Genomic DNA, 18,995 nt, shown 5'->3' with positions numbered 1-18,995 from the left:
CATCAAAAAGTGGGCAAAGGATATGAACAGACACTTTTCAAAAGAAGACCTTTATGCAACCAACAGACACATGAAAAAACACTCATCATCACTGGTCATCAGAGAAGTACAAATCAAAACCACAAAGAGATACCATCTCTCACCAGTTAGAATGGCGATCATTAAAAAGTCAGGAAACAGCCACGCGTGGTAGTTCACGCCTGTAATCCCAGCACTTTGGGAGGCTGAGGTGGGTGGATCACGAAGTCAGGAGATCAAGACCATCCTGGCTAACACGGTGAAACCCGTCTCTACTAAAAAATACAAAAAATTAGCCAAGGGTGGTGGCGGGCGCCTGTAGTCCCAGCTACTCGGGAGGCTGAGGCAAGAGAATGGCGTGAACCCAGGAGGCAGAGCTTGCAGTGAGACGAGATCATGCCACTGTACTCCAGCCTGGGCGACAGTGAGCCGAGATCATGCCACTGCACTCCAGCCTGGGCAACAGAGCGAGACTCTGTCTAAAAAACAAACAAACAAAAAGTCAGGAAACAACAGGTGCTGGAGAGGATGTGGAGAAATAGGAATGCTTTTACACTGTTGGTGGGAGTGTAAACTAGTTCCACCACTGTGGAAGACAGTGTGGAAAAATGTATATAATGATAAACAGGTCAATCCATCAAAAAAAAAAAGCAAGTCTAAATATGTGTATACTCAACAACAGAGCTGCAAAATAAGTGATGCAGAAATCGACAGTACAGAAAAGAGAAACAGACAAATCTGCAATTAAAGCTGGAGACTTCTACACCTCTCTCTCAACAATTCATAGAATGGACAGAAAACCAGCAAGGATATAAAAGAGTTCAACAACACCATCAACCAAGAGAATCAATCAACATTTGTACATACAGCACACAACAGCAGAATATACATTCTTTCCAAGTGCCCACAAAATAAATATCAAAATAGAGCATATTCTGAGCCACGTAACAAACTTCAACAAATTTTTTTTTTTTTTTTTTTTTTTTTTTTTTTTTTTGAGACTGAGTCTGGCTCTGTTGCCCAGGCTGGAGTGCAGTGGCCGGATCTCAGCTCACTGCAAGCTCCGCCTCCCGGTTTTACGCCATTCTCCTGCCTCAGGCTCCCGAGTAGCTGGGACCACAGGCGCCCGCCACTTCGCCTGGCTAGTTTTTTGTATTTTTTAGTAGAGATGGGGTTTCACCGTGTTAGCCAGGATGGTCTCGATCTCCTGACCTCGTGATCCGCCCGTCTCGGCCTCCCAAAGTGCTGGGATTACAGGCTTGAGCCACCGCGCCCGGCCAACAAATTTAAAATAATTAAAATTCTTTCAGTTTAGTGTATTCTCCTGCCACCATAGAATCAAATTAGAAATTAATAACAGAAAGATAACAGGTAACTCTCCAACACAAAGTAAACAAGACAATTCTATATAATAATCTCACAGGTCAAAGAGGAAATTTCAAGGAAATTAAAAATACATTGAACTGAATGAAAGTGAAGAGACACCACATCAAATTGCAGGACACAGCTAAAGCAGCGCCAAAGGAAAACATATAGATCTACATGTCCACCTCACAAAAGAAGGAAGTCTAAATAATCATCTAAACCCCCAGTGTGAGCCTCTGTGCCCAGCTGACATTTCTTCAGAGATATATATAAGTGATGAATAGGTTCACAAAAGATGCTCAACAATGGCTGTGTGCGTTGGCTCATGCCTGTAATCCCAGAGCCTTGAGAGGCCAAGGTGGGAGGATCACTTGTGGCCAGGAGTTCAAGACCAGTCTGAGTAACACAGCAAGATCCCATCTCTTTTTTTTTTTTTTTTTTTTTTTTGAGACAGAGTCTTGCTCTGTCGCCCAGGCTGGAGTGCAGTGACAGGATCTTGGCTCACTGCAAGCTCTGCCTCCCGGGTTCACGCCATTCTCCTGCCTCAACCTCCCAAGTAGCTGGGACTACAGGCGCCCGCTACCTCGCCCGGCTAGTTTTTTTGTATTTTTTTAGTAGAGACGGGGTTTCACTGCGTTAGCCAGGATGGTCTTGATCTCCTGACCTCGTGATCCGCCCATCTCAGCCTCCCAAAGTGCTGGGATTACAGGCTTGAGCCACCGTGCCCGGCCGCAAGACCCCATCTCTACAAAAAAAAAAGTTTTAAAAACTTAGCCAGGCATGGTAGCATGTGTGTGTGGTCCTTGCTACTTTGGAGGCTGAGGAGGGAGGATCGCCTGAGCCCAGGAGCTTGAGACCAGCCTGGGCAACATAGGAAGACCTTATCTCTACAAAAAATTTAAAAATTAGCCAGGCGCCGGGCTACTCTCCCAAGCTGAGGTGGGAGGATTACTTGAGCCCAGGAAGTTGAGGCTACAGTGAGCTATGATCATGCCATTGTACTCCAGCCTAGGTGACACAGTAAGACCCTGTCCCAAAAATAAAAATAAGTCACTTTAGAAATGCAAGTCAAAACTGAACAGAGGCCGGGCGCGGTGGCTCAAGCCTGTAATCCCAGCACTTTGGGAGGCCGAGACGGGCGGATCACGAGGTCAGGAGATCGAGACCATCCTGGCTAACACGGTGAAACCCCGTCTCTACTAAGAAATACAAAAAATAGCCGGGCGAGGTGGCAGCGCCTGTAGTCCCAGCTACTCGGGAGGCTGAGGCCGGAGAATGGCGTGAACCCAGGAGGCGGAGTTTGCAGTGAGCTGAGATCCGGCCACTGCACTCCAGCCTGGGCTACAGAGCGAGACTCCGTCTCAAAAAAAAAAAAAAAAAAAAAAAACTGAACAGAAATACCACTTCATGCCCACTAAGATGGTTAAAATTATCTTATTTTTTAGTTTTATTATTACTTTTTTAAAGACAGGGTCTCCCTCTGTTATGCAGGCTAGCATGCTGTGGCGCCATCCTGGCTCACTGAAGCCTCCAACTCCTGGACTCAAGTGATCCTCCCACCTCAGTCTCCTGAGTAGCTGGGACTAGAGGCACACACCACCATGCCTGGCTAACTTTTTAAATTTTTTGTAGAGACAGGGTCTTGCTATGGTGCCCAGGCTGGTCTTGAATTCTTGGGCTCAAGTGATCCTCCCACCTCAGTCTTCCAAAGTGCTGGGATTACCAGCATAAACCACTGCTCCTGGCCTGATGGTTAAAATTTCAGACAGACAACAAATGCTGGTAAGGATGCAGAGAAACTGGAGCCCTTGTGCACTGCCGGTACAAATATAAAATGGTATAGCCACTATGGAAAACAGTTTGTTGGTTCCTCAAATGGTTAAACATAGAGTTCTGTGATCCAGTAATTCCAATCCTAGGTCTATACCCAAGGGAAATGAAAACATATTCCTTGCAAAAACTTGTGAAAGAATGTTCATAGCAGCATTAGTCATAATTTTTAAAACTGGAAATATCTAAATGTCCATCAACTCGTGAAATATAAACAAAATATGCTATAAATACACAATGAAATCATGCTTGACAATAAAATACCAATACTTGCTTCAACATGGATGTAAAAACACAAAAGGCCACCAATTGTATTATGCCATTTATACAAAATGTCTGGAATAGACAAATCTACAGAGACAGAAAGGTTAGTGCTTGCCAGAGGCTGTGGGAATAAGGAAATAGAGACTGACGGCTCATGGATACAGGGTTTCTTTTTTGGTTAATGAAACTGCTTAAAACTATATAACAATGATGGCTGCACAACTTTTTGAACATACAAAAAACTCTGAACTGTAAACTGTATACTTTAAAATGGTGAATTTTATGGTACACAGATTATATCGCAACAAAAGTGTTATTTAAAAAAAGATCTCCAGAAAGAAATTTCTGAGCCCAGAGAGTTTCACAGTAGAATCCTACCAAACATTTTTAAAACACATAACACATTTCTATACAATCTCTTCCAGAAAACAGAGGAGGAATAAATACTTCCCGATTTATTTTATGAAGCTTGTTGTTACCTTGATACCAAAACCAGACAAAGGCAATACAAAAAAAGGAAAATTACAGGCCGGGCACGGTGGGGCTCATGCCTGTAATCCCAGCACTTTGGGAGGTTGAAGCAGTCAGATCACAAAGTCAGGAGATCAAGACCATCTGGCCCAACATGGTGAAACCCTGTCTCTACTAAAATACAAAAAATTAGCCAAGCGTGGTGGCAGGCGCCTGTAGTCTCATCTACTTGGGAGGCTGAGGCAGGGGAATCGCTCAAACCCGGGAAGCAGAGATTGCAGTGAGCTGAGATTATGCCACTGCACTCCAGCCTGGTGACAGAGCAAGACTCTATTTCAAAAAAAAAAGACAAGAAAATTACAGATCAAAATCCCTCATGAATATAAGTATAAGACTCCTTAGTAAAAATGCTAACAAATACAATTCAGCAACACATAAAGAGAATTAGGTACCATGACCATGTGGGATTTCTTCTGGGAATGCAAGGATGGTTCAATATTCAAAAATCAATGTAATTCACTATATTAACAGACTAAAGAAGAAAACTCACATGATCATATCAGTGCAGAAAAAACATGTGACAAAATGCAATACCCATTCATAACAAAAACTCTCAGAAAAGTAAGAATAGAATAGAGTAGAACTACCCTAACTTGATAAACAGCATCTAACTCAAAAGAAAAAACAACTCAACCCGACAGCTAACATTATACTTAATTGTGATAGATGAAATGCTTTTTCCTAAAATTGGGAGCATATCAAGTATGTCAGTTCTCAACATTCTTACCCAACATAATGCTGAAGTTTCTAGCCAGTGCCATAAGGCAAGAGGCACATAGATCGAGATACATAGACCAAGCAGATAGAATACAGAGTCCTGAAATAAACTCTTGCATATATGCCAAATGATTTTTGACAAGAGCGTCAAGACCATTTTATGGTAAAAGGACAGTCTTTTCAGCAAATGGTGCTGGAAAAAACTGGATACCCACACGCAAAAGAATAAAGCTGGGGCCGGGCATGGTGGCTCACGCCTGTAATCCCAGCACTTTGGGAGGCCGAGGTGGGCAGATCACCTGAGGTCGGGAGTTCAAGACCAGCCTGACCAACATAGAGAAACCCTGTCTCTACTAAAAATACAAAAATTAGCCAGGCGTAATGGCAGATGCCTATAATCCCAGCTACTTGGGAGGCTGAGGCAGGAGAATCACTTGAACCCAGGAGGCGGGTTCCACTGCACTCCAGCCTGGGCAAAAAGATCAAAACTCTGTCTCAAAAAAAAAAAAAAAAAAAAGAAGAAGAAGAAGAAGAAAGCTGGATCCTTATCTAACACCATATACAAAAATTAATGAAAAATAGATCAAAGACCTGAATGTGAGACCAAAGAAAAGTAAAACTCTTAAAAGAAAACATAGGTCAAAAGCTTCACAGCGTTAGATTTGACAGCGACTTCTTGGATATGACATCAAAGGTACAGGCAACAAAAGAAAAAACAGACAAACTAGACTTCATGAAAATTTTAAAATGCTGTGCATCAAACAACACCATCAATTCAGTAAAAAGGTCACACATAGAATGGGAGAAAACATTTGTAAATCATATATCTGAAAAGGATTATACTCAGAATATACAGAGAACACCTAAAACTCAACAACAACCAAAAAAACAGATTCAAAAATGGGCAAGGAACTCCAATAGACATCTCTTCAAAGAAGACATGCAAATGGCCAATAAGCACAAGAAAAGATGCTCAACATCACTAATCATTAAAGAAATGTAAATCAAAACTACAAGCAGATACCACCTCACATACATTAAAATGGCTACTATCAAAAACACAGAAATTAACAAGTATTGGTGAGGATGTGGAGAAATGGAAACTCATGTGTATTCCCACCAAAAGTTGGGAATGTCAAATGGTACAACCATTGTGCAAAACGATACGGCAATTCCTCAAGAACTTAAAAATGTAATTATCATATGATCCCTCAATTCCACTTCTGGGTATATACCCAAAATAATTGAAAGCAATGTCTCAAAGAGATGTTTATACAACCATGCTCATGGCAGCATTCTTCATAAGAGTTAAAACATGGAAGCAACCCAAGGTCCATTGACAGAGGAATGGATAAGCAAAATGTCACACATACACACAGTGGAATATTACTCAGCCTTAAGAAAGAAGGATGTGGCTGGGCACAGTGGCTTACGCCTGTAATCCCAGCACTTTGGGAGGCTGAGGCAGGTGGATCACAAGGTCAGGACTTCAAGACCAGCCTGGTCAAGATAGTGAAACCCCATCTTTACTAAAAATACAAAAATTAGCTGAGCACCGTAGCAGGTACTTATAATTCCAGCTACTCGGGAGGCTGAGGCAGGAAAACGGCTTAAACCCGGGAGGCAGAGGTTGCAGTGAGCCGAGATCACACCACTGCACTCCAACCTGGGCAACAGAGCGAGACTGTCTCAAAAACAAAAAACAAAGAAAGGAGGCTGGGAGCAGTGGTTCATGCCTGTAATCCCAGCACTTTGGAAGGCCGAAGCGGGCGGATCACGAGGTCAGGAGATCGAGACCATCCTGGCCAACATGGTGAAACCTCATCTCTACTAAAAAAAAAAAAAAAAAAAAAAAAAAAAAAAAAAAAAATTAGCTGGGCATGGTGGCACATGCTTGTAGTCCCAGCTACTCGGGAGGCTGAAGCAGAAGAATCACTCGAACCTGGGAGGCGGAGGTTGCAGTGAGCCAAGATTGCACCATTGTACTCCAGCCTGGTGACAGAGTGAGACTCTGTCTCAAAAAAAAAAAAAAAGGCCAGGCGCGGTGGCTCAAGCCTGTAATCCCAGCACTTTGGGAGGCCGAGACGGGCGGATCACGAGGTCAGGAGATCGAGACCATCCTGGCTAACACGGTGAAACCCCGTCTCTACTAAAAAATACAAAAAAAAAAAAAAAAAAAAAAAAAAAAAAAACTAGCCGGGCGAGGTGGCGGGTGCCTGTAGTCCCAGCTACTCGGGAGGCTGAGGCAGGAGAATGGCGTGAACCCGGGAGGTGGAGCTTGCAGTGAGCCGAGATCTGGCCATTGCACTCCAGCCTGGGTGACACAGCAAGACTCCGTCTCAAAAAAAAAAAAAAAAAAAAAAAAAAAATGCTTACGATGGTAAATTTTATGTTATCCGTATTTTAGCACAATAAAAAAAAAGCAGATCAGAAAAAAGAAATAAACTGTTTCTGTTTACAAATTATATGATTATCGACATAGAAGATGCCAAAGAATCTACAAAAAATCTCCCAGAACTAATAAGGGAGTTGGTAAGGCTGAACAATCAAGATCAACATACAAAAGTCCATTGTATTTCTATACACTAGCAATGAACACATGGACACCGAAATTCAAAATACGATACCACTTTCTAATGGGAACAACACAACAAAGGTTGCTGCCTCCGTGTTAGAACACCACACCCAAAACATGGGCAGAGATAAGAACTTAGAGGCATCTCTCCCACCTAGCGGACTCCACGTTTCTGCTGCCTCCTTTAAACTGACCATTCAGGCATTCGTCCACAAATTTAAAGGGACCCACACCCTATTCCCGAGCATGGCCAGTTGCCTCCCCCATCCCTCTCTGACTCTTCATTACTGCCTCAGATAACCTGGGGAGGCAAGATGGCGCTCCCCACTCACAGCGCCCTCCCTGCCAGGATCTGTAGGTAAATACATTGTTGAATTTATTTCCTGTTGTGGTGGTGACTGAATGTGTGCCTTCCATCTGAAGAACCAGGGGCTACCCTTGGCCAGGTTTTCCCTGGGGCACTAGGGTGGGCTCCCAACACTGCAGCGCTGGTCAGACACAAACCAGACATGGGTCAAACAAGAGCCACAAGGATGTCTGCCAGTATAAACAAGCTCCCTGTATCAGGAACCCCCTGGTCACAGGTGGGACAGCCAGGCACTGGCTGCCTGCCAAGTAATCCAAGTATCCCATGAAGGGTACACTGTCAACACCAAGGTCTGGCTTCTTTTCATCTCCCATGAGGGCAGGGTTGCTGGACACTATAGTACTAGAACCCCACTTTCTCCAGGGGTGCTCAAAACACATTAGAATCATTCAAAAAAAAGAAGAAAACATAATAGCTACAAATCTAACAAAATGTATACTGTATGCTGAAAACTACAAAATGCTAATGAAAGAAATCAAACATGATCTAAATATATGAAGAGAAATAACATGCTCACTGATTGGAACATCCAACATAGTAATGATGTCAATTCTCCCAAACTGAATAAAATGGAAAGAATCAGTCTAACCTGACTTCACAACATATAGATAACTACGGTAAGCAAGACTACGTGGTACTGGCAGAGAGAAAGACACGTGGACCTGAAATAGACCCACATAAATATGTCCAGCTGATTGCTGGCAAAGGTACAAAGGCAATTCAATGGAGGAAATACAGCCTTTTCAATAAGTGGTGTTGAGCTACAGGAAGGAAGGGAGGGAGGGAAGGAAGGAGGAGGCGAAAGAGGGAGGAAGGGAGGGACGGAGGGAGGGAGGCTGGCAGGCAAAAACCTCACACTTTCATTAACCTAAAATAGATTGTAAACTTACATGTAAAATACAAAACAATACAATTTTTAGAAAAAAAAAAAAGAAAATCTTCAGGATTCAGAACTAGGCAGAGTTCTTACAGTTGACACCAAAAGCCCAATCCACAAAAAGATAAATTGATAAACTGGACTCGATCAAATTTTAAAAACATTTGTTCCATGAAAGACCAGGTGAAACGTATGAAAAGATAAGCTACTGACTAGGAGAAAATATTTCCAAACCATACATATGACAAAGAACCAGTTCCTAGAATATATAAAGAACAATTCAAACAGAACATGGGCAAAAGATACGAAGAGACGTTTCACCAAAGAAGATACACAGATGGCAAATAAGTCCAGAAAGACACTCAACACCACTCACCGTTAGGACATGTGAACTAAAACTACAGTGATGTGTCACTATACCCCTATCGGAACGGCTAAAATAAAAAAGTGCCACCACCGAACACTGGCCCAGAATGCACAAAAACTGAATTATTCACACACTGCTGGTGGGAATGTAAAGGAGTGTAGCTCTCTGGAAAAGCTTTGGTTTCTTAAAAAACTCAGCATGCAACTACTATACCTAGCAATTTGCACTCTTGGGCGTTTATCCCAGAGAAATGAAAACTTATGTTTGCACAAAAACGTGTACAGCAACTCTATTCATGATAACCCCAAACTGCAAGCTTCCACAGGTGAACAGTTAAACAAGCCATGGCACAGCCATAGCATGGACTACTACCTGGCACCACGGAATACCACCCAGCACCACGGAACACCACCCAGCACCACGGAACACTACCGGCACCACGGAACACACCCAGCACCACGGAATACTACCCAGCACCACGCAATACACCCGGCACCACGCAATACACCCGGCACCACGGAACACACCCGGCACCACGGAATACCACCTGGCACCACGGAATACAGCCAGCACCATGGAATACTACCCAGCACCACGCAATACACCCAGCACCACGGAATTCTACCCGGCACCACGGAACACACCCGGCACCACGGAATACCACCTGGCACCACGGAACACACCTGGCACCACAGAACACACCCGGCACCACGGAATACTACCCGGCACCACGGAACACACCCGGCACCACGGAATACCACCCAGCACCACGGAACACACCCGGCACCACAGAACACACCCGGCACCACGGAATACCACCCAGCACCACGGAACACACCCGGCACCACGGAATACCACCCAGCACCACGGAATACCACCCAGCACCACGGAATACAGCCAGCACCACGGAACACACCCAGCACCACGGAATACCACCCAGCACCACGGAATACCACCCGGCACCACGGAACACACCCGGCACCACGGAATACCACCCGGCACCACAGAATACACCCAGCACCATGGAATACACCCGGCACCACGGAATACCACCCGGCACCACGGAATACCAGCTGGCGCCACGGAATACCAGCCGGCGCCACGGAATACCACCCAGCACCAAGGAATACCACCCGGCACCAAGGAATACCACCCGGCGCCACAGAATACCACCCGGCACCACGGAATACACCCAGCGCCACGGAATACACCCGGCGCCACGGAATACACCTGGCACCACGGAATACCACCCAGCGCCACAGAATACACCCGGCACCACGGAATACCACCCAGCACCACGGAATACCACCCAGCACCACGGAATACCACCCGGCGCCACAGAATACACCCGGCGCCACGGAATACACCCGGCGCCACGGAATACTACCTGGCAGTAAAAAGAAACATGCTACCAACACCTGGGTGAACCTCCAGATAATTTTGTTTGAGTGAAAACAGACAATACCAAAAGGTTACATTTGTTATGGTTTTGTCCATGTAACATTCTGGAAATGACTAAATTATAGATATGGCAAACAGATTAGTGGTTGCCAGGGATTAAGGAGGGGGCAGGGGCAGGAGAGACGCAGGTGTGGCCATGAAAGGGCAGCATGAGGGACCCCCGCAGGGATGGAGATGCTCTTCATCTTCACTGTGTCAACATCATTGATACTGATGCATCAACATGAATATCCTGACTGTGACCCTGACTACAGTTTTGCAGGTTGTTACCACTGGGAGAAAAGGGTGAAGGATGCATGAGCTATTTCTTTTTTTTTTTTTTTTGAGACGGAGTCTCGCTCTGTCGCCCAGCCCAGGCTGGAGTGCAGTGGCGCGATCTCGGCTCACTGCAAGCTCCGCCTCCCGGGTTCACGCCATTCTCCTGCCTCAGCCTCCCGAGTAGCTGGGACTACAGGCGCCCACAACCGCGCCCGGCTAATTTTTTGTAATTTTTAGTAGAGACGGGGTTTCACCGTGGTCTCGATCTCCTGACCTTGTGATCCGCCCGCCTCGGCCTCCCAAAGTGCTGGGATTACAGGCGTGAGCCACCGCGCCCGGCCAGCATGAGCTATTTCTGTATTATTTCTTACTACTGCATGTGAATCTACAATTATCTTAAATAAAAAGTTTAATTTTTTAAAAGCCCATTCCCTTAATCCCTGTCTCCCTGCAGTTACTTCCCACTGGTCTGCTCCCTCCTAGACTCATCTGTGCTTACCACCCTGGTTTCTTTGCCTCCTCCTCCCTGTAACCTAATCTTCCAGGGCGTTGTCCCACCACTGAGACCGCCCTTGCCAAGTTTACCAACAACCTTCACCTTATCAAATGCAGCAGTCGGGGCTTCTCATCTTCCTTGACTTCACAGCAACATCTGGCCCAGCTGATCATGCTCTCCGAATGCTTTACTCTGCTCCCAGGATGCTGTGTGGTCATGGTGCTATTCCTGCCCCCTTAAAAGCTCCAGCCCAGTCTCTTTCGCAGCTCCTGCTTTCCTACTGGGCCTCTGAGTGCTCGAATTCTCCCCAGTCTCAGCCTTGGGCCTTCTTTTCTCCATTTGCACTTACTACCCAGGTGATCTCATCCTCTCACATAGTTTTAAACACTGTCCATGAGTCAAGTACTTCAAATGCTCATCCTCAGCCTGCTGTTCCCTCTGAATTCCCTCTCAAACACCCACCTACACACCCAAGATCTCCACTTGTATGAAAATAGTTACCTAAAGTTTTGCAGAGCCAAAACAGAATCCTGCAGTTCCACCACCACCCTCTGCTAAGACAAAACGAATTCCTTGCTCCTGATTCTCCCTTTCTTAGTAAATGGCATCACCTTTCTCAGTGCCTCAAGTCACATCATCATTGAGACTTCTCCTTCTTTCACATCCACTCTATGAGCAACGCCTGTTTGTGCTGGCATCAAAATGCAGCTGTGGATCTGAACACTTTCCAACTTGGATCTTCACGGAACTAGTACAATGCACACAAGCAAATCATACATGCATAATCATAAAGCAACAGGTTACCTCCACTGTGCCTCCAAACATGGTCCGTGGAGAAATCCTTCCCATGCCCCTAGATGACAATTTGGACAAGCCCATGACCATTCTGACAGCTCCTGGCTAAGGAGAAGTTCTACAGCCTGCAAGTGGAGAAGTTCTACTTTCAAGTGGAAAATACGGTTTCAACTCAGCAGCTGAAAGTGTTCAGGCTGGGCGCAGTGGCTCATGCCTATCATCCCAACACTTTGGGAGGCTGAGGCAAGTAGATCACTTGAGGTCAGGAGTTCAAGACCAGCCTGGCCAACATGGCAAAACCCTGTCTCTATTAAAAATACAAAAATTAGTTGGGTGGGGTGGCTCGTGCCTATAATCCCAGCTACTCAGGAGGCTGAGGCAGGAGAATCACTTGAACCCAGGAGGCAGATGTTGCAGTGAGCCAAGATCGTGCCATTGCATTCCAGCATGGGTGACAGAGCAAGACTCTGTCTCAAAAAAAAAGAAAGTGTCAGGCCGGGCGCGGTGGCTCAAGCCTGTAATCCCAGCACTTTGGGAGGCCGAGACGGGCGGATCACACGGTCAGGGGATCGAGACCATCCTGGCTAATACGGCGAAACCCCGTCTCTACTAAAAACACAAAAAATTAGCCGGGCGAGGTGGCGGCGCCTGTAGTTCCAGCTACTCGGGAGGCTGAGGCAGGAGAATGGCGTGAACCCGGGAGGCGGAGCTTGCAGTGAGCTGAGATCTGGCCACTGTACTCCAGCCTGGGCGACAGAGTGAGACTCCATCTCAAAAAAAAAAAAAAAAAAGAAAGTGTCCAGTCTCAGTCTCAGCTGGTCATCGAACTGACATGCTTCACCCTGACAATACCCACTCTCGCTGGCTGCTGCAGTAGAAGAGAAAGACACAGCCCCTCTCTGCTCCTCTGTACCCGGCACTGCTGTGGAGCTGCTGACCCAACGCTGTCATACCCAGCATTGCTGTGGAGCTGCTGACCCAACGCTGTCATACCCAGCATTGCTGTGGAGCTGCTGACCCAACGCTGTCATACCCAGCATTGCTGTGGAGCTGCTGACCCAACGCTGTCATACCCAGCATTGCTGTGGAGCTGCTGACCCAACGCTGTCATACCCAGCATTGCTGTGGAGCTGCTGACCCAACGCTGTCATACCCAGCATTGCTGTGGAGCTGCTGACCCAACGCTGTCACAGCAGGGGAGGGAGAAGGGACAGCTGTTATTCCTCGTGCGGTGCTGTCCTGAGACCATCTCACCTCTCTGGACCTAGGAGGAATTTACTGCCGACTCGTCTCTCCCCAGGCTCATCCGTGTGTTCTCCCCAAGCTCCATCTGACTCCGCCTGCTTTTCCAGGCACAGACAAAGCCATTTCTCCTCCAGCTGGAGAGCCCCCACGCTGCCCCACCCACTGCCACCAGCTTTTCAGCAATCCACTCTGAACAGATGCTCTCTACTGAGACCCCATCACTCACCCGGTCCTGACTGCCTGCTCTCGCTCACACCCCCACCCCTGTTCCCAGCATGGACTGAGCTCCCCATCTCCCTGTCTCCACCCCTACCGCAGGCCGTGGGCTCCATCCACCCCTACTGCAGGCCGCGGATCTCCACCCCTACCACAGGCCGCGGGCTCCACTCCTATCGCAGGCCGGCCGTGGCCTCCCGCCTCTACCACAGGCTGCAGGCTCCTGTCCCTACCGCAGGCCGTGGGCTCCACCCCTACCGCAGGCTGCGGGCTCCACTCCTATTGCAGGCCGCGGGGCTCCACTCCTATGGCAGGCCGCAGGGCTCCACCCCTACCACAGGCCGGCCGTGGCCTCCCGCCCCTACCACAGGCTGCAGGCTCCTGTCCCTACTGAAGGCCGTGGGCTTCCGCCCGCAAAGAACCCAGATGTCACTGCTTGAAGAAGCATATATCCCAGGGGCCACAAAAGTCCCTCTCACTGGGTCGGAGGTGAGGGGCAGGCTCTCTCTCCAAAGGATCCTCTTCAAAACTCCTGTCTAATCTCCAGCGACCAACCATGTATGTCCTTAGTGTGGAGGAGTGGACCAGTCGGTTCTTGGCTACCTGCTCTGGGGCTTTGTGTGGCGCCAGCCCCAGGCACTGCCATGACTGCATCCTGCTGCCCTGGCCAAGCTTCCAAGGTATCGTAGCACCTGCATGCCTGGTTTCTAGACCTCGCAAGGCCTTGCCCTCCCAGTACCCTGTAACTCGTCACTGTCTGCTCCTCATCCTCTTCTGTTTTCTTCATGACACTCGCCATTGTCCAGGCCCTTGTGTATCGAATGCCTCTGCTCACCACTGTGCAAGCAGAGCCAGGGCTCACTGGGACCTACTGAAACACGTGCTGGCTGAAACACTCGGTGGCTCCTTCTGGCCAGTGCCACCTGCCCCAGGATGGGGCTCCTGCCCATCCCCTCCCCCGGGAGGCACAGACCCAGGCAGAAGAATCTGAGTCATGTGCCGCCCCTGGCCAAGTCCCAGTGGACACTGAGGGCTGTGGGGACCTGGTCACACAGTCCTTCATTTGGGTGGGGCCAGCAGGACTGCAGCCAGCTCAGAGCTATTTTTAGGGTCTGTCTTTGTGGGAATCGTTCCTTGATTGGCTACAGGGAGAGAACAGCCAAGCTCTTCATCACCGCCTTTGTCCTGTTCCTCTTTCCCTCAATCACACAAGCTGTCATCAGACATGACTCCCACTGGAGGAGGAATCTGGTTCAAACGGACCCTGTGCTGGCTTTTCCTTAACTCCTCATCTGCCATCTGCCTGTTCAAGGAGCTTGATAAACGAGCTCATCAAGCATTTGGCAAATGCCTGCTGAATGCCCAGCCCTGTCCCCGTGAATGCATGAGGCACAGGGCAGAGGGCCCCAGTCTCTCCCCAGGACCTGTCCACCATCATGCCACCAGCCCTCATGGGCACAGCTGCTGGAGGCTGGGGAGAGAAGCACAGGCTCCCAGGCGCACGTGGACGAAGCTTCACCCCAGGGCACAGTGACAAGCTCTAGGTGAAAGCACCTTGCACCCCGGCCCCTGCCCGCCCTGACAGCACCTGAGGGGAACACGTCCTCTAGTTACTCAAAACCTAGCACCCTTCCCAGACTCCTGGCCCACAGGCGCCTGACCCTTCTCCACCTCCCACAGCCCCTCAAGTACTAATGTAATTGTTCTCATGCCCTGGCGGCTCACAGGGCTCTCACGGAGGGGACAGAGAGCAGCAGGGGCCTTCCTATAAAGAGGTAGATCTGCTCAAGAGTCGGTGGTTGGGGATGGGAGACTTCACCAAGAAGGACCCAGGTGGAGATAATGCAAGGGAGCTGAGCCATCGGGCACCCCTGAAGTCTCACACTCAACTTCAATCACGGCCACCAAACCCAGGCTGCCGTAAACCGCAGAGACAGGCCGGCATCCTGATGAGAGCGAGGAGACCAAAGAGGAAACAGGAGCAGACAGACTAGGCGTGAAGGAAACAAACGCACACGCCACAGGCTCTACTCCAGGAATCCCCGCGTGACCGAGGAAGGTCTCAGGGGCCTCGGCCCTGCTCTGCGGTTCACCACCTTCGCCAGGCAGCCTGGGGACGGGAGGCCTAGAAACCCTACTGGCCCTCGACTCCATCAGAGACCCTAGAGGGGTGGCACAGCAACAGCTGCCCATAGTCCTCGGGCTGGAGCAAGTTAGTCAGCTTCTCCACAACTCAGCCTCATCATCTGTGCAACAGGTTCCTGAGAGGAGTCAACAGAAATAAAACACTTCCCACAGGGCCTAACCCAGAGCAGGCTAGCAGTGGGCATCAGCTGTCAGTGCTGCTGCCATCCTTGACAACAGAAACAGCAGCATCTCCTCTGGAGTTTTCTTCTCTGACCTCTGCCACTCAGCCTTCAGCTTCATTTTCATGAAGGAGACGACTCCAGGAGGACCCACCTCAGAAGGCTGAGCTGAGGCTGCCTGTGGTGTACCCTTGGGTGGGGCGTCTGCCGGAAGGAGCCTGTATTTCATCCTAGGGGTGCAGGGAGGAGCCTAGGGCTGGGCAGAGGCTCTGAGGTCAGAAGGGCCCCCCTAAATGGACCCCCAGAGGCACCAGCTCAGAAGGTCCAGGACCCGCCCTCAGGCCCAGGGCCACGATGCCACTCACGTTGTAGAGGATGTCAGTCCAGCCCTCCATGGTGATGCACTGGAACACCGTCAAGATGGCAAACAGGATGTTGTCAAAGTTGGTGATGCCGAAGTTGGGTCCTGGCCAGTACTCCCGGCACTCAGTGTCGCCCTCGCACAGCCGGGCTGGGGCCTCCTTGCCACAGGGGAAGTCACCCACGGGCTCTGCATCTGCAAGGAGGAGAACGAAGCAGACCCTGAGCTCAGAAATACCACGCTCTCCAATCCCCACCAGGATTCCTGGGCTCCGGAGAGCTCAGAGCAGGTGGGCAGGCACCAGGCACCAACAGAAACCCTCCCTCAACTTCCCACCGTTCCTCCTCGAACCTACGTCAGGCATCGCCTCTTGCTGCCCCTCCCTGAGCTCAGGAGCGACCAGCTCAGGGAGTAACGGCCGGCTTCTCCCTCCCTACTGGAACCTGCCCACCATCACTTAAACAGGCTCACAGCCCATTCATCTTAAAACCAAAAACAACAAACTCCTAACCTCCCATTCTTCCCAGCACCCCGACCGTTCCTCTCCCTCACAGCCAAACCGCCACCCCGACCGTTCCTCTCCCTCACAGCCAAACCGCCACCCCGACCGTTCCTCTCCCTCACAGCCAAACCGCCACCCCGACCGTTCCTCTCCCTCACAGCCAAACCGCCACCCCGACCGTTCCTCTCCCTCACAGCCAAACCGCCACCCCGACCGTTCCTCTCCCTCACAGCCAAACCGCCACCCCGACCGTTCCTCTCCCTCACAGCCAAACCGCCACCCCGACCGTTCCTCTCCCTCACAGCCAAACCGCCACCCCGACCGTTCCTCTCCCTCACAGCCAAACTGCCAGCAAGATCCTCCTGACACGCAGATTTGACTTGAGGCCCTTGGCCAGTCCCAAGCCGGACTCAGCCGCTGTGCAGTCTGGCGCCTGTCAGGCAGGATGATCTGGAACCAACCGAAGATGTGCCCAGAGGGTGGCTGGAGACCTCCTGGCTCAGGTCTGGTTGCACTGACCCTACAGGACGGACATCCTTCTACTGTGCTGAAACCTAGCAGGCAGCCAGGGACCACAGAAAGAGGGGTTAAAGAAAGACCAGAAAACCACTGCTAATCTCTGGAACAAGATAGCAAGCGGCACGTTTACCCCCTTCACTCTCAAAAATCTCAATGAAAGGCAGAAAAAAAGTATTTTTAAAAAATGTAGGCCAGGCACGGTGGCTCACGCCTATAATCCCAGCACTTTGGGAGGCTGAGGTGGGCAGACTGCCTGAGCTCAGGAGTTCAAGACCAACCTGGGCAACATGGTAAAATCCTGTCTCTACTAAAATACAAAAACTAGCCGGGCGTGGTGGCACGCGCCTGTAATCCCAGCTACTCAGGAGGCTGAGGTAGGAGAATTGCTGGAACCTGGGAGGCGGAGGCTGCAGTGAGCCAAGATTGCACCACTGCACTCCAGCCTGGGTAACAGAGTGAGACTCCGTCTTAAATGAAAAAAAAAAAAAAAAAGTATAACAACATGAAAATATCTATCAACATAGGAGAAATTTTGAGGAGTTGCTCAGATGGAAAGCAAATACTCCCAGGTTTAGAAGGCAAAACTGACTACCTAAGCTTATTCCTCTCCATCCAAATATCTTGATAAGTGCCGGTAAAGAAGACTAGGAACAATGAGTTTCATCTCCTCCTTTCCAGTTCTTTTTTTTTTTTTTAACTTTTTCTTCTTTTTCTTGTCTCATGACCTGGCCATGACTACAAATGCTATGTGGACTAGAAGCGACTTGCTTTGTTCTTGACTGTAAAGGGTAAAGGGAAAGCTCTCCAGGCTTACAGTGGGGTATGATGTTTGCAGGAAATCTGCGGGAATTTAAGAAAATTCTCTTTTATTTACAGTTGGATTAAATTTTTTTTTTTTAATCACAAATGATCTAAATTCTAGTAAAACCTTTCTCTAAAAGTTCTGGGACTGTAGGTGAACCACTGCCCGGCTGGGTTTTCTCCTTTAATAAGTTTGTAGTTCAAGCCACAAACCTTAGCTTCATCCTTACCTCTTCTCTTTATCTTACCCCCACAGACAGACTCTCAGAAAATTCTGTTGGCTCTACCTACAAATACACCCATAATTTGACCCATTTTAACCACCTCTGCCACAACACCCAGCCTGGCCCCAGCCACCATCACCTCTGCTGGATTGAGATCTTCTCCTCAACTTTGTTTCTGCCTTTGCCTCCCAAGAGCAGCGCGAATGATCAGAAGATGCCACGTCTCACTCAAAGTGCTCCACTATCTTCCCGTTTCTCTCAGAATAAGACAGGGCCATGGAGCCCACATGATTCCTCTCATTGTCCCTGCTCGCACTATAGGCCTTTGCACCTCATACTCCTGGTAACTAAAGTTCTGCTCAGGGCCGGGCGCGGTGGCTCACGCCTGTAATCCCAGCACTTTGGGAGGCCGAGACAGGCGGATCACAAGGTCAGGAGATTGAGACCATCCTGGCTAACATGGTGAAACCCCGTCTCTACTAAAAAAAACACAAAAAACTAGCCGGGCGAGGTGGCAGGCACCTGTAGTCCCACTACTCGGGAGGCTGAGGCAGGAGAATGGTATAAACCCGGGAGGCAGAGCTTGCAGTGAGCTGCGATCCAGCCACTGCACTCCAGCCTGGGCGACAGAGCGAGACTCCGTTTCAAAAAAAAAAAAAAAAAGTTCTGCTCAGGTGGCCACACGGCTCCTATCTCCCTGCATTAAGAAGCTGCTCAACGGTCACCTTGGCAGAGTGGCCTCCTGGGCCCCTCCGTAAAGTAGGCCCCAAATTATTCTAGTTCAAATACCTTTTTGTTTTCTTCCCAAAAGTTACTACAATCGATAATTACTATATTTCTGTGTTTGTTTATTTACTTGTGTTTATCAGGCTATTGTCTATGTCCCCCACTAGAATGTCA

At 48.9% G+C, this 18,995-nt stretch overlaps 2 protein-coding genes across 5 annotated transcripts in view; one reads left to right on the top strand and one right to left on the bottom strand.

The window, feature by feature from the left end:
• DPH7 (diphthamide biosynthesis 7) overlaps window positions 1–18,995 on the top strand; it is an 807,287-nt gene that overhangs the window by 407,125 nt on the left and 381,167 nt on the right. The window lies entirely within an intron of this gene.
• CACNA1B (calcium voltage-gated channel subunit alpha1 B) overlaps window positions 1–18,995 on the bottom strand; it is a 251,604-nt gene that overhangs the window by 192,960 nt on the left and 39,649 nt on the right. For all 4 annotated transcript variants that reach the window (XM_050759692.1, XM_050759688.1, XM_050759689.1 and 1 more), the window contains one exon: window positions 16,054–16,244. In XM_050759692.1, coding sequence (XP_050615649.1) covers window positions 16,054–16,244 — 191 coding nt within the window. The remainder of the gene's footprint in view (window positions 1–16,053; window positions 16,245–18,995) is intronic.

The sequence above is a fragment of the Macaca thibetana genome, chromosome 15, assembly GCF_024542745.1.
Source record: "Macaca thibetana thibetana isolate TM-01 chromosome 15, ASM2454274v1, whole genome shotgun sequence".
In the NCBI taxonomy this organism is placed as follows: domain Eukaryota; kingdom Metazoa; phylum Chordata; class Mammalia; order Primates; family Cercopithecidae; genus Macaca; species Macaca thibetana.
Note: the sequence above shows the minus strand (reverse complement) of the source record. Positions and strands in the feature narration are given on the sequence as shown.